Here is a 19,649-nt window from a genome sequence, read left to right as displayed (position 1 = left end):
CTGATGGGACAGTTTAAAAATGGCTTTGGATGCTTTTGAGTGGACTGATACTGTTGGTCTACATTTCCCAAAACATGCTTTGTGCCAGGGGTCAATTTCATTTGGAACTGAAAGAATCCAAGAACACTAACAAAGATTATATACTATGAAAGTCGAATTATGGTTAGACAATGATTTATTAGATTATCTTAAAACAAGACAGATTAAGGCAGATTGCTTGACTTCATCTCTTTGTTCTGAGAACCATCAATCAGGTGAAGCTGTTACTGCAAAGAAACATGGTTGCTGACACCACAATGTATTTGCAAATTTACCAAACTCATTCATTTACCACTACCATTTTGCTAGTATGCAGTTATATGCAGGTAAGCATTTTGTGGATATTGTAAATTAACCAAAGCAATCCATTTCTTTCCTCTTGTTGTTTAATACCTTTTAAAGCACTAAATATCACAAGAAAACACACAAAGAAGGACTCTATCATGAGGAAAAGCCCTCAACAACTAATATTCTCTCTCTGTATAGGTTGTACTTTTGGGTGTGAATACATGTCATGGTTGTGTGGCTCACCTCGTTCAGTAGTCAGGCCCACCCCATTGGTCAGAACAGAGAGGCCGGGATTGTTAAGGAGGCTAGAGCTGGCCAGGTCCACCTTCGAGGCCTGCAGTCGGAACTTCTCCAACTCTTGGGACAGCAAGCCAAACTGTTCGCTCTGGCTGCGACATTTCTCCTCCAGCTCTCGTACCTTTGACTACAAATGTGGCGTAACAGACAGAAAACAGACATACAGTAAAAACACAGTTTTTAACCAATTCACTTTAAATGGGAAAATCCACCTTTCAACACTATTATACAGAATATCATCAATTTGTGATAATCAATACACTTCAGGGGTAACTGTGTGATGAAATGTTATAATTTACTTTTGTTTACAAAAGTACATTTTAACACAAGCAAGTGAGCTAAGCTTTGCTTAATAGGTTGGTACAGCAGTGTTTGAACAGACGTGTGTTTAAAGGTGGATTTGTGCTTTAAGTGAATCTTGAGTGTTTTATTGCAACACATCAATCATGTGGAGGGATCTAACCCTGTGGGCCCTATTTTCATGGCGGCACAACGACCAGCACAGGCAGCGCTCTGACCGCTTGGTATTATCCTGACCTTGAAATTCGCTTTGCCCACCTTTGTGGTATTTTGGTGGCCAGAGCAGAGTGCACAGTGCGCAGGTGGGAGGAGAGGTGCACACAGGTGGGAGGTTCATTCAAATGAGGCAGCGCAACGTCCCTCAGCTGCCACTTGATGACTCGTGACTTTGTCAACAACTGCAAACTAAATACTTGGAGCAAACGCACATAAATAAGGCAATCATGCTTAAAATGTAAATAAACACTCTCCAGGCAGAGTAGATGCATATAAAATGGCATCATAAAATAACTTTTCATGTGGTTGAAGCAGGAATACTGGTAAAGTGGTCTGCGTTGATCTATAATATTCAATTCTTATGGTATCTGTTTTCCACAGCTGCTTTATACTGTGTGAAAACCGTCAGTTCATTAAATCCCTGCAGCCATCTGAAGGCAGCAGGACAGACATGTTGATAAGTGCCATTATGCATTATACATACAAACGACACCAGGCTGTGCTACAAAGTAACCCCACACACATCAGCCGGGTCCACTATAACTCTCCATGCTACCTATTTATGCAGGAGATGTCGGGTACCGGGGATCATTAATCCTTTGCATCACAGCCTCCTTGCCAACTTTTTTTTACAAAACAATTCAGAGTTTCATGTTTTATTCTTGAAATACATTACGAAGCAAACCAATTATGACTGAAATTCAGATTGATGCGATCATAGAAACTGCTTCACCAAACGATTTCTATTATTTGTTTCTATCATCATTGTACTAATTAACTGTAAAAACCCACACCATCACATTGTTCTGCACCACCCAGACAACAACATGATTTCCTGGAGAAGCCGATTCTTCACTTGTTGAGCTATTGTCATCATGCGTCGCTGTGATTGTCAGAGCGATGAGACCAGTAATGTGCATATTTATTTATGTTCTATATTCACCTTCACACAGTTCATGCGCCCAAGACATACTGCTTTGTGTTTGTCGTTGCGCTTGCGCGATTAAAATAGGGCCCTGTATGTAATGTAACCTTCTTTATAAATTGTCGGTGTCGTGCAGAAACCTTTAAGGCCTATACAGCCACTTACTTGGTAACTATGGAAAGCTTTTCTTTTATCATAGATCAAATTTGGCAAATCAAATTTCAATAGTTATGATTAATTTGGTGGATGGACAGATGGAACAACACAATATGTCATATACATACAGTAAACACATTGCTGCTTACGTAAGGAATAAATATTACATTATAAAATAAAGTATTGCAATATGAGATTAGGATTCTGCAAGACAGACAATATAAACTGTCAGTGAAACATTTGTTATAAGCTGCAAACACAAATGACGAAGAATTACAGGTTCGGAGGAAAGAAAAAGGGAGGGAAATAAAGGCGGGTAGTTTTCTGGTAAGATGGGAAACAGAAGTAAAAACCAGAGTTGGAGGTGTAGCATAGGTTATGAGAAGTTACATGTTGTGCTTCTGTCTTACACTACATTCACTTTAACAAAGCCACTAGACAGCAGCGTTATTTGCCAGAACATTACAGAGGTTTGTCTTAGCCCCACTGAGTTTCTATATGTGGCTAATTTCACTTCAGGTTGTGGTGGGAGTTTCCTGGCAGGCTGATCTGACAAAAGCCTCAGCATGAAACTGTCTGAACAACATTTCCTGTTAGCTCTCACCTACACAAAGCCTAGTCTACAGTCACTTGTCTAGCTACACTGAGCTGAAGTGGTAACCTCCAATGAATACTCAGTTACAAACAGCAATCCGACTCAGTGATGTGTTGGGTATATACCAGGGGAGATTCTACCTCAATATAATACGATCAAAAAACAAGCCAGCATGATAAGCATGATAAGCATGATAAGTGTACTCAGTGCAGCTGGGAATGAGAACTGTGTCACAGATACAGTGTTATCTGGCCTCATGTGAATGACCTGATTTACACACACTTTGGTAACCTAAAAAAAATGCATCAGCATCAAATGGGCCTCTGTGGCCACATAAAGCATTTATGAAAGACTGTTTAACAGTAATTACTGCAGGACTCCTGCTTATAATTTAAGTATATGTACAAAATACAAATGATGTACAAACCTGGTTAAGTTCTGTCAACTTGAAGGATTTCAATCAAAGTCATGTTGTTTTTTTAAATAATTGGGGTTTGGTGGTTCTATCTACAGGGGAAATGGAAGGTTTTGGGACAGGAAGATAAATAATTTGGCCCAGGAGGTCAAGCAGGCTAAAAGTTAACAGTACCTGCATGCAGTCCAGTGTACTCTGGTTAGCAGAAAGATAATACAAAGGACAAAAAAGGTATACAAAAAGTAAACACATGCTTGTGAAACAATGAATCTGGGAAAGAGAAAATATATTATATAAGTAGAAACACAGCAGACTGAGAGCAGGTTGGCAAGAAAACCCTGTAAGGAGCCAGTATCACTAGAATCTTGGCCCTCAGCAGCCAACATCTGCCTTTTGAATGAACGCAAATATTCTGTTTAATCTTTCAAAAACTGTTTTTGAAAGATTGCAAAAGGCAGTGTCTTGACTTGGCAACAAAGCTCAGGTTCTCGGGAGGGAAAAAGACTTTCTCCTGTGATGCTTTGGGTTTAAATAGAGATAGAAAGTGAGAGAAACACAGCAAGAAGAAGGAAACGAGCATTTTTTAAAACAGGAGCAACTATACTCTACCAGCTCCCTCCGCAACACAAGCTGAGTCAACTCCTAAAATAAAATACACACTTCATTTAGGAACAAACTCTCGTAACAAAATGCAGTGTGAAAAACGAGCACAGGCAGCAGATATATGTAGTCATCAACTGTGTATGATGACATTTTTAGGGTTTTGTTGTAGACTCAGAAGTTTGTTTGATCTTTTTTTTTTCATCATTCAAAATCAGCAGCCAATCAGACACATGGAGACTTCAACTGTCATCGACTATCATTTTGAATTCAAAGTATGCTACACTCACACTGAGAGCAAGTATAAACGTCACACGGAAGCCATCTGTTTAAACGGTTTTCCAGGCCCATGAGTTCTACAAATACACGAGTACAAGTATTTTCTGCAACAGCTTCTTTGCCAGGTGTTCAGATAAGAAAAAAAGAGCCCATTGTACTGTATGTCTATGCTGCTTCAATGGCAGTGGAACGTCTTTTGTCTAGTAAGAACAGGGAGATAATTAAATATTTATACTCTTTTTGCTTGGTGTCAGGGAGATAAGAAACAACTTCTTCAATAATGAATTAGACTTTACCTCGTCGGACAGGAATTCACTAGTGCATGAGAGAAATACTGAGGAAGTCTGAAAAACACTCCTCCTCTCTCTAATGTTGGGGCCGAGTGAATTAAGTTTCACTCTCCTGTGTGATGGTAATAAACAGTGGCACCTTTGAGTTTTGTATTGGTAAGTCATTCTAAATTGTTGAAAGCAACTCAGGGCTTTACTGTATGGCAATAAAAGCACTACATGGTATAAAAACCATTTATTTTTGCTGAGTAGTCACAGTGGTGTAATACACACTCACCTCCAGCATCTGAACCACTCCTTCATGCTCCCTCTTGGCGAATAACTGAGCCTGATAATTAAAAAGACATTAAAGTCAGTGTCATAGCACAGCCAGCTTCGTTGACAAAACTCAATGCTTTATTGGTGCCCAAAGGTTGCCTCCTGCTGGACAAAGCCCCCCATTTCCCATAATTCATAGTCAGCCTCGGGGACACGAGGGTTTGATTTTAGCAAGAAAAATATTTGTCAAATATGTGGTTCTTACCCGCTGTAACCGTTTGATTTCATCCTGTTTGAACTTAAGGATAGCCAGTGCCTGCTCATGTTCCAATTCCAGCTGCTGCCTTCGCTCGGCGACCTCTCGCATGTGCTGTTCAGAAAGAAGACAATTTTATCAAGTAGCACGGTAAGGAGTGAAATTGAAAATAATACACAGAGTATCTGACTCCAGCAGTACCTTTAGGACCTGCTCTAGGTTCTCCAGTTTGGCACGGAGTCTCTGGTTCTCCTCGAGAACTGAATTGTGTTGAGCGGTCACTTCAGAGAGATGTTCCCTCAGCTCCTCATTCTCAGCCCGAGTCTGAGAAACAACAGCAGATTAACTAACTGGATCATTTTATAGGAATATGACATTTTTTGCAACCATTTTCATAGTTTTGATCATCATTCCTATTGGTTATTTTAAAACTGAAGAGTTGCTGACAACCTTTTTGACTGTCAGACCACTTGTCTTGCTTGACCCACTAAGCTCCTTTCTACTGTAGTGATGTCACTGAATCCGCAGATCTCAGCATTAAGTTGGTGAGTAAAATATTATCTGACTGACAGCTGTGATTGACAAATCTATGAAATTGAGACCCACACTATAGGCTATAAAAGCTTTTTCCTTTAAGGAGCTGGACAGGGCAGAGAGACACTGACCTGGTCGATCAGCTGTGCCTTCCTCCTGAGGAGATCTGCCTCCTCCTCTAGTTGCTCATTTTTGCCTCGCTCATCCTCAAGCTGGCTCTCCTGTTACCAAACCACAAGACAACGTTCAGATAAAGCTGAGGAAATCCCTGTCTTCCAAGTCAGTGTTATGTCCACTACGGTAATGCTTAAACCAGACTGGAGCGCTGGCAGAGAGCATGTGAGAAGGAAATACTGGAGCAATAAGATTGCTTACCAAATCCAGACATCTCTTCTGTCGCTTCGTTACTTCATGCTCAAGGTTTTCACATTCTTTTCTCTTCTTGCTCAGCTCACTTTCCTGAACCGACAATGATAACAAAGCAAAGATAGTTACACTAAATCCTAATTTTGAAATCTAATATTGTTCTAAAACTAGATCTAGTTCTTTACATGGTATTAAACAGAACACTCTCTCAAACAATGAGCAGGACATACTGTTTTCAGAGAAAAAAACGATGAAAAACAATATGTAATATAATGACAAATGATTTGCATTTATATTTTGCAATGCAGAATACATTGGCTTTAGTTTCCATATTGACCTCTGACATGATAGTGATGAGGTATTACAAAGCTTAGCATCCTTTAATTATTCTAAATGCAGCTTACATGCAGGACCAGCATAGGAGAAATCAGCTTATTTCAGCATGGCCACAGGACCTCGATCAAGTATTACCACTGTGACTGTGTGGGGGGAAGCTACAGAACAGACAGGCTAATTGCAGACCACCAGCAGCTGACTGGAAAAGATCCTGTACTCTCACCAGTGATGACACAGCGAGACAATAATGATAATTAAACTGCAATCTGTGGTCTGCTTTGCTTGATTGTGTATCAGTCACAGCTTTGAATAATTTGTATCAAGCAAGGATGTTCTGTTGTATAGTCAAATCGTGACTGTGAAGCTTAACTACAATGACGGTTGCACTGGGTGGAACTTGTACTGTCAGCTGTTTCACAATCAACAAAGACACTTCTCACTGAACTGTTCATTTCTTGTCGGTCCAACTTAACTTTTGTTTTTCAGATTTGGATCCCAATTTGGATTGACCAGTTCCCCATGAACTAAATCTGTCCGTTGGCCAGAGGATGGTGTGGACTACCATGTGTCTCCTCTCACACATGTGGAGTCACCAGTCACCTTGTTTCCCCTCTACACTTTCCTAACCCTGTTTTTTTATTGTACTTTAAACCATGCACAGAGGCTATTTTATGGGACTTTCAAAAGGCTCTAGGTTAAACAGGTGCCATGAGCATGTAGATGATATTTTCTCTCCAAAAAGGCTCTGTAAGTCTGTACTTAAGCAAAACAATGCTCTGAGCTAAACGCTAACGTCAGCATTCTAACATGCTCACAACGGCTATGCTAACATGCTGATGTTCAGCAGGTATGAATGTTTACCATGTTGACGATCTTTAGCATGTTAGCATGCTAACATTTGATAATTAGCACTAAGCACAAAGTACAGCTAAGGCTGATGGGAATGTCATTAGTCTTGCAGGTATCTGGTCACAAATAAAAGTATTGGACAACTTTTAATTTGACCTGATGATGGTGCTAGATGAAAAGTGAAGGGATCTTCATCCTCTGGGCACCGTGACTGTCTGTACCAAATGTCATGGCAATCCATCCAATAGCTGTTGAGATATTTCAGTCTGGACCAAAGTGGTGGACTGACCGACGTCGCTAGCGTGGCTAAAAATATCTCCTGTGTTCTTTCTGGGCTAACATTGTTTCTGCGGGAGCTCAGCATTTACTCAGCTGAAGTACTTTTTCTTACAACTGTAACACATTTAACTCATCTAAGACAGTCCAATCTAAGATCCTACTTTCCCCCCCATGACTCAGTCATGCTCTGTTAAAGACAGCTAGTTAGTGTATGATGTAAGGTTAAGATCCTTTCAACAAACCAAAGATCAAAACATTCAAGCTACATTTAAGCTATTCTCACCATGTGCCCTGTAAAAAGACGAAGCTCAAATAAATTAAGTTGCTCCTTGTGCAGCTGGACTGTGTACTTTTCAGTTTCAAATGTAATGACGCGCAGCATAAGGCTTACTAACTTAAATGATATACTTCCTTATTCCCATCATAATTTTGCAGCTTTAATTAGGACCTTAGTGAAATGAGAAAGCTGCATGTACACAAGTTATGCATTTGAGCACACCATGTTAATACATTTTGGAGAACAGAATTTAAAAGCAGCACATCACTTTTTAGAAAATACAGTAATACGTCTGCACATTAATTATGACTTCTTCAGAAAACTGCACTACCAGCTTGTCAAAATGATACACAATAATTGCATGTGCACGGCTCAGTGAAGGGCGAGGAGACATGCAGCCTGTTACTGATACTATTGTTCCTGCGTAATCAGTTCTTTATATATTGCATGTTTTTTTTATTTTAGCTGATGTGATGTACAATGTCAATGCTCTAACATCAAACAAAACATCAATTAATGTCTGCTCCATTTTCCATCCTGACAAAGCAAGTCAATACAGAGCTGAGAGGGAATATGGTTGATTTAAGCCATGAGACCCACTTGTAGAATCAGCAAGGGCAACGTGCTACTCTTCTGTTTCCAAGGGACAAGATCAAAATAATCCCAGCATTATATAACAAATCTGACCATAGTTTTTCCTTCAGTGGCAGTCAGCTCCGTCAGAGCACTGAATTCAAGCTTCAGTTTCACATGAAAATGCAAAGATAGCAAAGCTGGATACCTGCAATTAGGAACAATATGCAGTTATTGCTGCTAAGAGGTGTGTAGGACTCTCATGAATGACATGAAAGCCGAGCCGGTGACATTTAGTAACCCTCTGCATTAATAACCCTCTAATTTCAGCAACAACCATAATTGGTGCATTCTATTCGATTATGCTGAATAACATTAAGAGTATTTATTGATAAAATGATTTCATGAACGGTTTTGTCCTCATGATAGCAATATTAAACTGGATTTCATCCAGATATTCAAACAGAAAAAACAAAACAAAATGTGGCACGTTAGCACTGGGAAAAATATACATTGATGTGGTTTGAATGTTGCACTACATGATAGTGTCATCTGAGTCAGCTGAGTATAGTCCTAGATGCTCTCACCAGAAACTGTAGGCGCTGCTCCTCTGTGTGCTCCTCCTGATGGGAGGGGGTCGGGCTAAGGCCCGGTTGGGGCGTCACTCGCAGCCCCGACTCCTCCTCCTCTCCGGGAGTCTTCTTACACCTGGATGGAGCTTCATCTAATACCACACACGGGGTCTCTCCTACAACCTGACAGGGACAGGGATAAACATTCACTCAGTCACTTTAAATTTACAGAGGTTATCTTGAAAAGTCAATATCCAAGGTATTGTACGAAAAGTCTTCTGTTCTTATCTTAAAAACATGACCAACTGCTGAAAAGAGAGCAAATGCATGATTGTTATACTGGACAGTAACACTTAACATTACACCCCCCACTGTGAGTGGGGGATTAGCAGCAAGGCTCCTTCCCAGTGGTCCAACTACAATCAAGGAATAATCCAGGGGGAATCCCTGTAGCCTGCAACATGACTAAGACATTAGCAGGAAGCCTGTCCTTTCTAATTAGGCTGGGTGGAATGACTTGAATGTTTCACAGTAGACTACTTTTCTTAACTAATTACTATTATACATTCATTTTTATAAATTGTATAATTTGTCTAACTTGGAACCAGGTGGGGGTCAGGCTGACTTTGGTTAAGGGTTAAGAGTCAGGAATCAGTATCTAATTTTAGAGCAAACCTACTTATGCTCAGAGTAGAACTGTGCTAGTGCAGCCAAGGCCATGACCCAATAACAGGATCAAACACGCTCTTCCACGTGCTGCAAAGGGGATCTCTCCTTTACACTCTCCTTTCTTTTACATTGTTAGTAACTAAAAGGCATATCCCTCTAGACTTCAGGCAGTTTCCACTTGTTAAAGAAATTATTTCTATAGGGACTGTCAGAACACGGCATGGAGAGATTCATATACTGTATGGACAATTTCTATGTAAGGGTACCAGCCACCGTAGTACCACTACTTGCAGCATGAAAACCATGTGAAGGTTTGTAGGCATGCAGGTGCTTAATACTGTAAGCTTGTCTTCCTTTCATGTGTGAAGCAGCTTGCATCAGGGATGGTGAAGATTTGTTATTTCTAAGACTTATGTTCAAGCATCATGGCAGATACGGAAGACCTCAATATGGGGCTGATAACCCATTGTGACTGTTCAGCACCAAATCGGTGGCATGCCTGTGAAGTTAAGCAAGGCTGTGCCTGGTTTATCTTTTGGATAGGAGACCAGATGGTGTTAGTAGTGGTGATGAAAGGCCAGCAGGAGGCACTAATTCCATTGGCCCCTGTACAAAAACAGTGCACAGGAATGAGGGCTTTAAACAAGGGCTCTGCTGATTTTTCTTGTCCTGACTTCTCTTGGTGGTCATTAAAGATCCTGTCACATCCATCACAACTGCAGGAGAGCCAGGTGATCCCAGCATCCTGGCGAAATGCCCACCTTTGTATTTGGCCAGTCATGGTTAAACCAGTCTGTCTTCTTGTGACTCTTAATTAGCTTGTAGCACTTCATACCTACTGAGTGGGCAGGCTTTAGTGAGTGGAGTTTGCTGCTACAATCTGGTGGTGGCCAAGGTAAGATTCCTATGCAAATTTGAACAAACGCCATTCTTTTTAATTATTGTTCCAACACTTTTGCAGCGCTTCTCATTTTCTTAACTTCTTCTTTGCAATAAGTAAACCTGATTCCGCTGAGCTACTTCTACCACAGGTGAAGTTAAGGAAAGTCAAAACTTTTAACACCATTACTAAGATGTAATTAAACATTTCTACTTTGCAAAAACAGTCATTGTGTTTACCTCTCTTTCAAGAAGATAAGATATTTTCATATAACTACATAGTGACAACATATTATAATCAGTATGATATACATTGCTATCAGTCTACAGGTCAAATCCCTTAAAAGAGCAATCTTTTTGTAAACGGAATGTGAGAGCTCACAATGATGAGTTCAAAGCGAATATAATCAGGGTTCAGGCGACGTGTGATATAATTCTGACATGGTTTTGACGAATGAGCACACAGGGGGAATATTACATAATGCCTCATTTATACAATGTTATGAGGAATAAAGGGGCTGTCATAGAGAGCATTAGACCAAGGCTTAGGCTATTATGAATCATTTCAAAGGTTTATGTGCCAGCACACTAACCTAACAAAACTTGGTGTGACCTAACAAACTGTGCATTTACTTGGTCATGGTGCAGTGTTAAATTCTCTATTCTCATTTGGACAATTAAGAGAAAAGATCATCAGTGCTCCAACAAATTCAAATAGCATACATTACATTTCTAAGCAAAAGTAGTGATGCATTTTTTTATATTTTGTAATTCCTATATACAGAAGCAAAACTATAATATACATTTAGAAACAAAATCTAGACTTGAAAGTTCTTGGCACATTGTTATTACTATTAGCAAAGGAATTATTGAGTTATTGCATAGTCTAAAGTACATGAGCTGAAAGATCAGGTGTTGAGGGGTACAAAAATGGGGTACTTTTTTTACATTAATCATGGGCCCTTGTGGCATTTCTGTACCCACTTTACAGTGATTAAATTCAAGTCATGTCTGGGCAGTGATATAGTCCCTTTCTGGGGAGAATTATTATATTCTTATCCATTTCGAGCAGCGGTAATTCTTTAAGAAGATAAATATCAAAATGTATCCTGCAAAAAAGGCCAAAATCATCCTTCAGAGCATCACATTCACTGAAGGAAGGAATCACTAGTTGTTTCAATCCTACCACCCAACAGGAGAAACATCCATTACCATTAACTACTTTTATCAATTCAAGAATATTACATGGTTATAATGAGGGGGAAAGGGTGAATCATGTCAGAGCATGATTGGAATAGGATGTGTAAACATTTGTATAGAGTCCCCAAAGGACTACTCAGCGTTTTGACTATATGTTAAATATCATCCAGTATATTTGCAAGAATTATGTGCTTGAATTGGCCTAAACTGGTCACAAACAGTCAATCAGTGTTTTAAAATAAATGACCATCTCTTAGAAATTATAAGATTGAGTTGCATTAATATAAAGCTGCTGCCCTTTGCAGAAATAATAATATCTGAACAATTCGAATAAAACATACCCACCATTAAGGTAACATGGTTTAAGGATTGGATACAGATAGCAGTGGTTTGTTTGAGGCCTTATAAAATAAGTGTATAGCTGGTTCCTGTTCTCGAACAGTCTCATCAAGCCAATAGCCTGAAATGTAACGTTATAGTTAAACTGTACATTGATTTGCTGATTTATTGTGTCTGTGTTGGTCTTTCATAAAATATGAATTATCAACCAACCAGTCAATGTCACGTTGTGGAATTTACGGCAAGTAAATGGTCAAATTCAAAGACGCTGTGGTTAGCATCAGCTTCAAATCTCATATCAGTTCCAGCTTTCAAACGCTAATTCCTAAATTCCACTGATTTCAAAATGTGATGAATACCACACACTGAGATATTTGTGCAGATATCATACCAGGATGTTTTCTTTATTTTACACACACAGTATTATTCATGCCATTTCTGCTCAGTGAGCAGCACAAGACGTTCAAACACACTCTGGAGACGAATACACTTTGTTCCTGAAGCCACTGGAGTCAAATTAAATCATCAATGACAGTAATTTGGTAGGAAAAAAGCTGGTTGCAGCTCTGAGTGAAAAAGTACTGTGTCCATAATGATATGACACAGCAATTATTATATAATCAATTACAGCTAACAAGCATTAATATTCTACAGATTAACGCTAAATGAGGAATTGTGATGCTAAAATCAGAGGAACATAATATTTCCTGGCATGCAAACTTGTTTTATATAAATAGAGGAATGTGATTGGTAACATATTTTACCTGAAGTAGCACTAATTTATTAGTGAATATAACTTATATGTACTTTTATTTTATAAAATGTATGAAATGAATAGGAGTCCATATGAGCTTTTTAAGTAAGTATACCAGTTTACTATGCATTCAAGCATGAGTTCTAAGTCAGACTTTCATACAGTATAAATGTATTATTATTTAAATACATTTGGCCTTGAAGAACATATTGACAGAGTGTTTTTCTCACTTCCTACATTCCCTTGCTGTTTTATTTCAGTATAGAGTTTCAGTTTAATTTCACAGACTATACCTAATGGAGGCATCTTGCTTTGGTATGTCTTTTGGCTTGACTGGGTTATGACAGACAGGACAATAGGTCCTAATGTAACAACAGAGAACGCTAGTACTTGACGCCTTCTCCTGTCTTCTCTCTACTCCTGTGCTCGCTGCAAGTGCACGTGTTCAATGTAACATGATGAACTGGACTTCTTTTAAAATTGAAATGTTTATTTCACGATTTTGAAGAATTTGCAAAATGTGATTGTTGGCTTCTCAGTCACAGTAAAAAAAGTTGTGTCTTTTAAAAGTTAATGGGACTGAAGGGATGTGACAAAACTTAAAAAATAAAAAATGTGTGAATGCATAAAAACATAATAATTAGTACTGGATATTGTAAGTAAATACTCAAATCCTGCTGGATGTGTAAAGACATAGAAACAAGACATAAATCATCATTTATCATCATCATTATAAATAAATGGCATGATGAAGGATGCAGCCATGTCTGAAGATGTTGAGGCCACAGGAGGTGCCACTGAATGTGTTTTTGTCAGATGAGGTCCTAGCTTAGAGGCTCACCTCTACTTGCACACTGCTTCACACAGCGAGGTGCCATTGTGTACACTTCACACTGATGAGGTCCATGTATACTAAAGGATCAAGTACACCTTGGGCCTATGCGTACTAAAGCAGGGTCAGATCCCATTCAGCAGGCCCTGAATGCCATAAGCACATTGGTGTAATCCCTGCAGACTACTGAAACGGGTAACTGGATCACTTCTTTTAAAAGCACCTTAATGGATTGGCCTGGCCGTTGATTTTCTTTTTAATACGGAGCATATCGATGTCCACCAATCAAACGCTCTACCACCCTGTCACTAAGTCGGTCTGTCTAAATTCTGCATCTGGAAGCTCCAAAATATGACTGTTATAAAACCAGTTTTCTGACAGGTTGCCCTTGACTAGGCCTCATGCATGTCCCACCTTTCTAATTTGTAAGACAGTGGCATTTCATCACAGACAAGAGTGGGATTGACCACAGGATTTACTGAAATGAATATTAAAAAAAAACAGCTATGAGACCTAAAAGAAAAATCTCCTTAGCTGCAAGTCATATTGTCATACTAACATGGGACATGTAACGTACCAATAATCTTTCAGAATAATCTGGTGGTTTTAATATCTAACACAAATGCAACACCCACTGCCTTGAGCCAATTCTCTCACACTCCCGATTCATCATGACACTGATGACTTTCAAGTCTCAACTTTGAGTCCTGCACGACTTCAGCCTCACATCCAAGCAGACACATACGAGGTTAGCCAAGGAGAACTACAACGGACAACTTAAACCTACACACAGTGACAACAAAACTCACAAGATGACCTACCCCTTTTGTGTGATCTGTGGCAACGTCAAGGCTTCCCTTGGCCTGCTAGCTATCCAGAGCAGGGCGAGATAGAAAAGTCTTTAGTGCGGCTGGAGTCTTACCTACCACCCAAAACCCTCTCACCGCTGCCACAGCAACAGAGAGCGGATTACTGGACTGTACCATTCTGTTGTTAGAGGGGATTAGAGTTCACACAACATGGCCCCTTTCTGGGTGTGCGCGTGCCTCTGGGAGTGCGTGTGTGCGTCCCACAAACGAGAGATTACCACAATCGGCATTCTCATTTGAGCTTTACAGGCAGAGAATTTACTCTACTTCACAGGCAGTAGAGACTTTCATAAAAAATCCAGAAATAAGATGTATGCCATTAAGAGATGTAAACTGATAAAAAATACACAGAAAATGTACCTTTAAAATGTACCTCTTAAAAGAAAACCAGGTAAATTACATTTTCCCCTATTACAGATGTTCAGTGGTGTGGCAAACTAAATTTCACAATTACAAATAACATTTTCTACATTATGTAACCTATTCATATATGTATGATATATGTGCACTTTTCAACTCTTTGGCCAGTGACTGTGTGATTTATCTGAGCATCACTTCACCGGTGACTGTTTCTAAGATCTGAAAAGAGAGAAGGTCAGTATTAAATGCAGAGATGATCAGTGTGTGACTGTGTATCTTTGATCAGGCCCAAGTTCAAGACAGGGAATCATCTCATTATGGCTTGTGGCAGATTAGTATTGGGTCCAACGACAAGCCATTATGTAACCCCTCAAAACAGCGTCCATGCCAACATAAACATACACTAGGTTTCTGAAAAAGTCATTAACATGACCAAACCATGTATAATTCAAACTACACTGTAGTACCAACACCATAAACGCTCCTAGGTGTGAAAAAATAATCCAGTCTGTGTTCGTTTGTAATCACATACTGAACCTCAAATAAGCTGAACAGTATCATCATACCAGTTTTTCAGAAAGTGTTACAGGTTTTGCACCGACACTGACTTAGGTTACAGTATATGCATAATTTTAGTCTTTTTATTTTCAAAAAAGATTCTCACTACATAGCAACTATGATGGAATTTGCTTAGCCATTACTGTTTTGATCTCGTGCAAAACTATAGTTCATTTGATGTCATCGGTTTTAGTGTGCATAGACAAGGTTCACTTATTGAAGTCGCTTATGACCAACAGGGGTCAGCGTAGAGCTATGTGTTCTAGCTGTGTTCCGATATGAAGAGGATGACTTTACCTTCTCTTCCCCCTCCTCCTTCTCAATTTCCCCACACTTCTCTGGGCCACCGGGGTCAGGACTATGGTTGTGCTGCTGTCTGGATGACGTGACCGACAGCTGCCTCTGGAGCCGCAGCACCTCCCTCTGAGACTCCCTGAGAAGCCTCTCAAATTCCACTCTGTCAGATGGAACAGGGGAGCCCTGCACAGACCACAGACACATGCATCAAAGACAGCCATAAGACAATAATGTCATCAATTCAGCACATTGTTGATATTTTTATTATTATTTTAGTTAACTGCATCACAAGTAAGGAACTGAATCAAAGACTGATAATCTCAATCAATAATACGTATGCAATCATGTACATTATCATCTGGCCTGTTTTTCTTGCAAGTTTCTTTAGAACTGACTTGAGAAAAAATAGTGTTCAATAAATCCCTATGAATCAAAACAGTAGTAAATATAAGTCAGAGGGGGAACTGCATAAGTAAAAACAAAAACATCATTCTGGGTCATGGACATCAAAAATATCAAAGTCATCTCACTTGGACATTATATTAAAATGTTTCCATTCAAGCTGAGAAGACCACTTCACGCTCCCTCCCTGTCAACCCTTATCACATGGTGAAAATGTGTTTAGGTTGAACATGGGATCCAGCACAGACATTTCTAGATCAATGCACAGCTCACCCTATAAGACCCTTCATTATTAAACCCAACAGATGTTCACATTCAGGAGAATGAGCTCCTAAGTCACTGTACCAGTAATTAAAAACAGGCACTTAGAAAGGCAGCCTATTCCTGCACTGTCATCTAGTCATCTGCAGTGACGCAGCCTCTGTAATACGGGCTTAGGAGGGAGTTAGGATGAGTAGTACCCATGTTGTCCAGCAGAGAGCGAGCTTGTGGCATTGATGAGTAGGGTTAGATGGAACACTGAGGCAAAAACTTGGAAGATCAATGAAGATCAGAGTTATGTAAAGAGCAGTGGTCTATTCTAAATAAGGCTTTCAGTCAAGAATGAGCCCAAGTCCACAGCAGTGACCACAGTTCAATGAGTAAGCTACTGAGGAGCTGTGTACTAAGTACCTTAGAGGTGCCCAGCCGTGCCTCCAGCTCTCTGCACTCTTGCTGTAGGGCAGCAATCTCTTTGTCCTTAGACAACAGAGCATCGGCGTGCTGGGCGAGGTCGCGAGCTCGCTGACGGGCAAACGCCCTCTTGTACTGCTCCACTGATCCGGGTCTCATCAGTGACGGGGAATTCACCTGCACAAGAGCAAGAAGGAAATATGTATTAACCACCAGAAAGGATTTCATAGAAGTCTGGAATACACTCTTACTGACAGTTCACACATTGAAACGGAAGGGATTAATAATAAAATAAACATAAAGGAAAACTTAAATGACTTGGATTCATCAGAATATTTTTTAACTTTTACATGAACCAAGCTCTTTTAACATTGTAAAGTCTCATGGAGGTATGCAGGAATGACTGCTGTAGACATCCGGTATTGGCAGGTGGTACAGGAAAAGCAGAGCTACTAGTACTGTCCTGCTTCAATAAAAAGATGCCCAAAAACACTGCCTAAGCATTTATACCTACTATATTAAAAGTAGTTGCGGACATACATTTTGCTAAAGCTACAGTATATTTTTGTGTTTTTTAAACCATTGGTACAGCACACTCTATTAAACTGCTTGTCTTCTCAGCCTTCTTCCTTTTCAGTTAGCCTTCTTACAAGCTTCTGAATAGGCTGAGGAATTCAACCAGTGTAAAACCAAATTTGTAACCTATGATTACATTTTTTATACTTGATCCCTTGATCTTAAAAATAGAAGTATTTCTTTTACTGTAGTTGATATACTGTATATCTACATATATATAGATATAAATATATATCAACTACAGTAAAAGAAAACGTCCATCTGTTGCCGTATATCAGGTTTTAAAATATTGCATTTAAGAAATGTTTCATGAGGAATTTAAATGTTTTCATTGTGTGTTTGATCTTTAGTTTGCTTTATGTAATCTCTTTTGTAGAGATATTACATCTCAAGAGACTTCCTGGACTTCCTACTGAAACTGAGTTCTTGTAGCCATTCTAGTGACGCATTAAATTATTCAATAGGGTGCTGGTATTTTTCAACAAAGCTGCAATTCATCACATGCTGAATTATTCCATTCAACTCATTACCAGATATTATGGTGATGTGGTGATTTGGATGGTGGTGCTTGATAATTAGTCATTCCCAGTATTTGGGTCAGACTGAGGGCAAATACGCTGGGCAACGCAGTTCGCTGTGAAAATGTTTGAGGTATTTTATTTGTGCGGTTTACCACTTTGAGGTTGGCCTCCTGCAGTTTTCGAGCCCTTTCTTCCAGCCTTTTAGCAAGAACAGCCAGCTCTGTGTTCTTTCTCCTCAACCGCCTGACCTTCTCCTCCGTCTCTGGGGCGCTGCTCTTCCGCTAAACAGACGGGAAACAAATATCATCATCAGACAATGCCTACAGCAAATAATGTAACGTCAACACAGCAACGCCAAACAAGAAAGTCACAAAAACAGTTATTCAGGAAGGCTTATTAATGGTTTGAAGAGGGATTGAGTAGCATGCTTCCTAGTTTTATATCATCTGCCTGTGTTGCCAGTGGAAATTCAGAATCTTTCATAAACGGAATAAATGACTGTGGAAAAAGAAAACGAGGCAAGTAACAGCACCTAACTGAAACAATGCACATTTTCAATGTTTTGTTCGCTCTTTCGGTGCACCTGGCCTACTTTCTAGGAAGCCTTCAGTCAAGACTACAAACTCTCTGTTATTTTTAGCCTTACCAGCAGGCCATTCTCCTCCCTCAGTGTGGTACAGGTCTTCTCCAGCTCATCGAGGGCTCGCAAGAGTTCAGAGTTCTGACGCACCAGGAACCCACAGTCAGTACCATTCTGAAAAACAAGCACAACAAAGACAGATGCAGAGTTTACCAACTACTGGCTTTTTTGTTTTCATGAAAACACCACGAAACTCAATCATGTTCCATCTCTGAGTTACAGAAAAGCATCCCCTCTGCTGTCAGCCAATGTTTACATAGTGCTATCTAATGGTGGCTGACAGATGACAGCCTGCTGAAAAGGCATTTCATTAGACCAACTAAATCAGCCTACCACTGGCACTGAATACCTATTATACCACACTAACTCAGCATAAGGGGAAGGAGAGCTCTCATACTGAGCTATGGAGAGAGGGGAGGAGAGACAGAGCGAGAGAGAAATAAACAAGGAAAGGAGATCACATACAGTGGATTCATGAAAGTAATAGTATAATAGTAATTACATTTTTTACTAATTTTGTCATTTCATATTTTATTGTAAATTATTTTTTTGTCATCAATCTACACTCTGCACCCCATGATGACATGCTCTTAAAACTAATTTGCTTATTCCTCGCAGATCCTCTCAAGCTCTCTCAAACCGGACAGGAGTACCAATTCACTGTGATCTTCAGGTCTCTTCACAGATTTTTGGTTGGGCTCAAGTTCGGGGCTTAGCGGTCCCTCTCAAGAACATTGAGTGAATTGTCCCAAAGCCACTTCAGTGCTGTTTTAGTGGTGTGCTTTGGTTTGTTGTTGTGAAGACGGATGGACCTTCACCTCACTTCTACTTTACTGATGCTCTAATGATAGACCACATGGCCAAATAGTTAACATGAGCATGTTAATAGGGTAGCCACATATAGTAAATTGTTGAAAGTGAGGATGACACGTTAGGGCGATGGACTGCGATAAACAGTCGTTTAGTTAGAAATAAAGAACTGAGAAAGGCATCAAAATATTTCCCAAATATACTCTCCAAACCCTGTGTATATTAAATGACTGTAGTCAATTGTCATGTACTGAAATAAATATGCACTCTGAGGTTTTATAGTAGTTTTATATAGTGTAATAGTCCTAATTGTTACACATATAAGCTTGTTATCTTGTGAGCGCTTAATGAAGAGACAGCTCACCAAAGCAGCAGCAGATGTGGCAGACAGTCAATGTGGTGATCAAGACAGTCATTGGTGTTTATCGCCCACATGGAAGTGGGGGGAAACGCAGATTGGTCTTTCGTTTGAATGGAGGCAATGGCATCCTGCATCTGTGACAGGGATGCTCTACATGAGCCCTGAAGCGCAGAGGGAAGGGTTGAGAGTAGACCTGGCACACATGAATGT

The 19,649-nt window shown here is 39.8% G+C and overlaps 1 protein-coding gene across 19 annotated transcripts in view; it reads right to left on the bottom strand.

Annotated features, from left to right (window-relative positions):
- The window catches only part of LOC122888316 (RIMS-binding protein 2-like), a 65,743-nt gene that overhangs the window by 21,545 nt on the left and 24,549 nt on the right, over nt 1-19,649 (bottom strand). For 16 of the 19 annotated variants that reach the window (XM_044222627.1, XM_044222620.1, XM_044222615.1 and 13 more), the window contains 12 exons: nt 18,275-18,382; nt 17,781-17,909; nt 16,532-16,708; nt 15,458-15,640; nt 8,716-8,883; nt 5,824-5,907; nt 5,580-5,669; nt 5,116-5,238; nt 4,924-5,028; nt 4,678-4,728; nt 3,841-3,873; nt 571-751 (listed from right to left, as the gene is read on the bottom strand). In XM_044222627.1, the coding sequence (XP_044078562.1) occupies nt 571-751; nt 3,841-3,873; nt 4,678-4,728; nt 4,924-5,028; nt 5,116-5,238; nt 5,580-5,669; nt 5,824-5,907; nt 8,716-8,883; nt 15,458-15,640; nt 16,532-16,708; nt 17,781-17,909; nt 18,275-18,382 (1,432 nt within the window). Of the gene's footprint in view, nt 1-570; nt 752-3,405; nt 3,427-3,840; nt 3,874-4,677; nt 4,729-4,923; nt 5,029-5,115; nt 5,239-5,579; nt 5,670-5,823; nt 5,908-8,715; nt 8,884-15,457; nt 15,641-16,531; nt 16,709-17,780; nt 17,910-18,274; nt 18,383-19,649 lie in introns of all 19 variants that reach the window. The other 3 variants (XM_044222617.1, XM_044222635.1, XM_044222619.1) reach the window with 2 other exon arrangements.

This window comes from Siniperca chuatsi, linkage group LG14 (genome assembly GCF_020085105.1).
Source record: "Siniperca chuatsi isolate FFG_IHB_CAS linkage group LG14, ASM2008510v1, whole genome shotgun sequence".
Lineage (NCBI taxonomy): Eukaryota > Metazoa > Chordata > Actinopteri > Centrarchiformes > Sinipercidae > Siniperca > Siniperca chuatsi.
This window is presented reverse-complemented; position numbering and strand designations above follow the sequence as displayed.